This window comes from Penaeus monodon, chromosome 23 (assembly GCF_015228065.2).
Source record: "Penaeus monodon isolate SGIC_2016 chromosome 23, NSTDA_Pmon_1, whole genome shotgun sequence".
Taxonomy (NCBI): domain Eukaryota; kingdom Metazoa; phylum Arthropoda; class Malacostraca; order Decapoda; family Penaeidae; genus Penaeus; species Penaeus monodon.
Window position 1 is genome coordinate 34,202,484 of NC_051408.1, and position 266 is coordinate 34,202,749.

Here is a 266-nt window from a genome sequence, read left to right on the forward strand (position 1 = left end):
GTTGCTAGCATATTCGGCAGTGGCAATACTGTGGTCTGGTCCCTCTTCTTGGTCATTCAATTCTCCCTCACTCAGGTCCTGGAGGTGCAGTGTCTTTGCATTACTCACTGTTATACTGCTGCTTCACAAAAGTGAGCTGTTACTCAGCAATAATTACAGTGCTAATATGTATTTTTTCCATCTATAACCTATCTGAGAATATAACAGTATAAATTAACAAATGGCAGACAAAACTATTATTTAAACTATTATTCTAATATGAAGTG

The 266-nt window shown here is 36.8% G+C and overlaps 1 protein-coding gene across 1 annotated transcript in view; it reads right to left on the minus strand.

Annotated features, from left to right (window-relative positions):
• The window catches only part of LOC119587945 (E3 ubiquitin-protein ligase TRIM37-like), a gene marked incomplete in the record, with an annotated part of 49,872 nt that overhangs the window by 8,079 nt on the left and 41,527 nt on the right, over positions 1-266 (minus strand). The window contains 1 exon segment of the mRNA XM_037936657.1: positions 1-78. Coding sequence (XP_037792585.1) covers positions 1-78 — 78 coding nt within the window.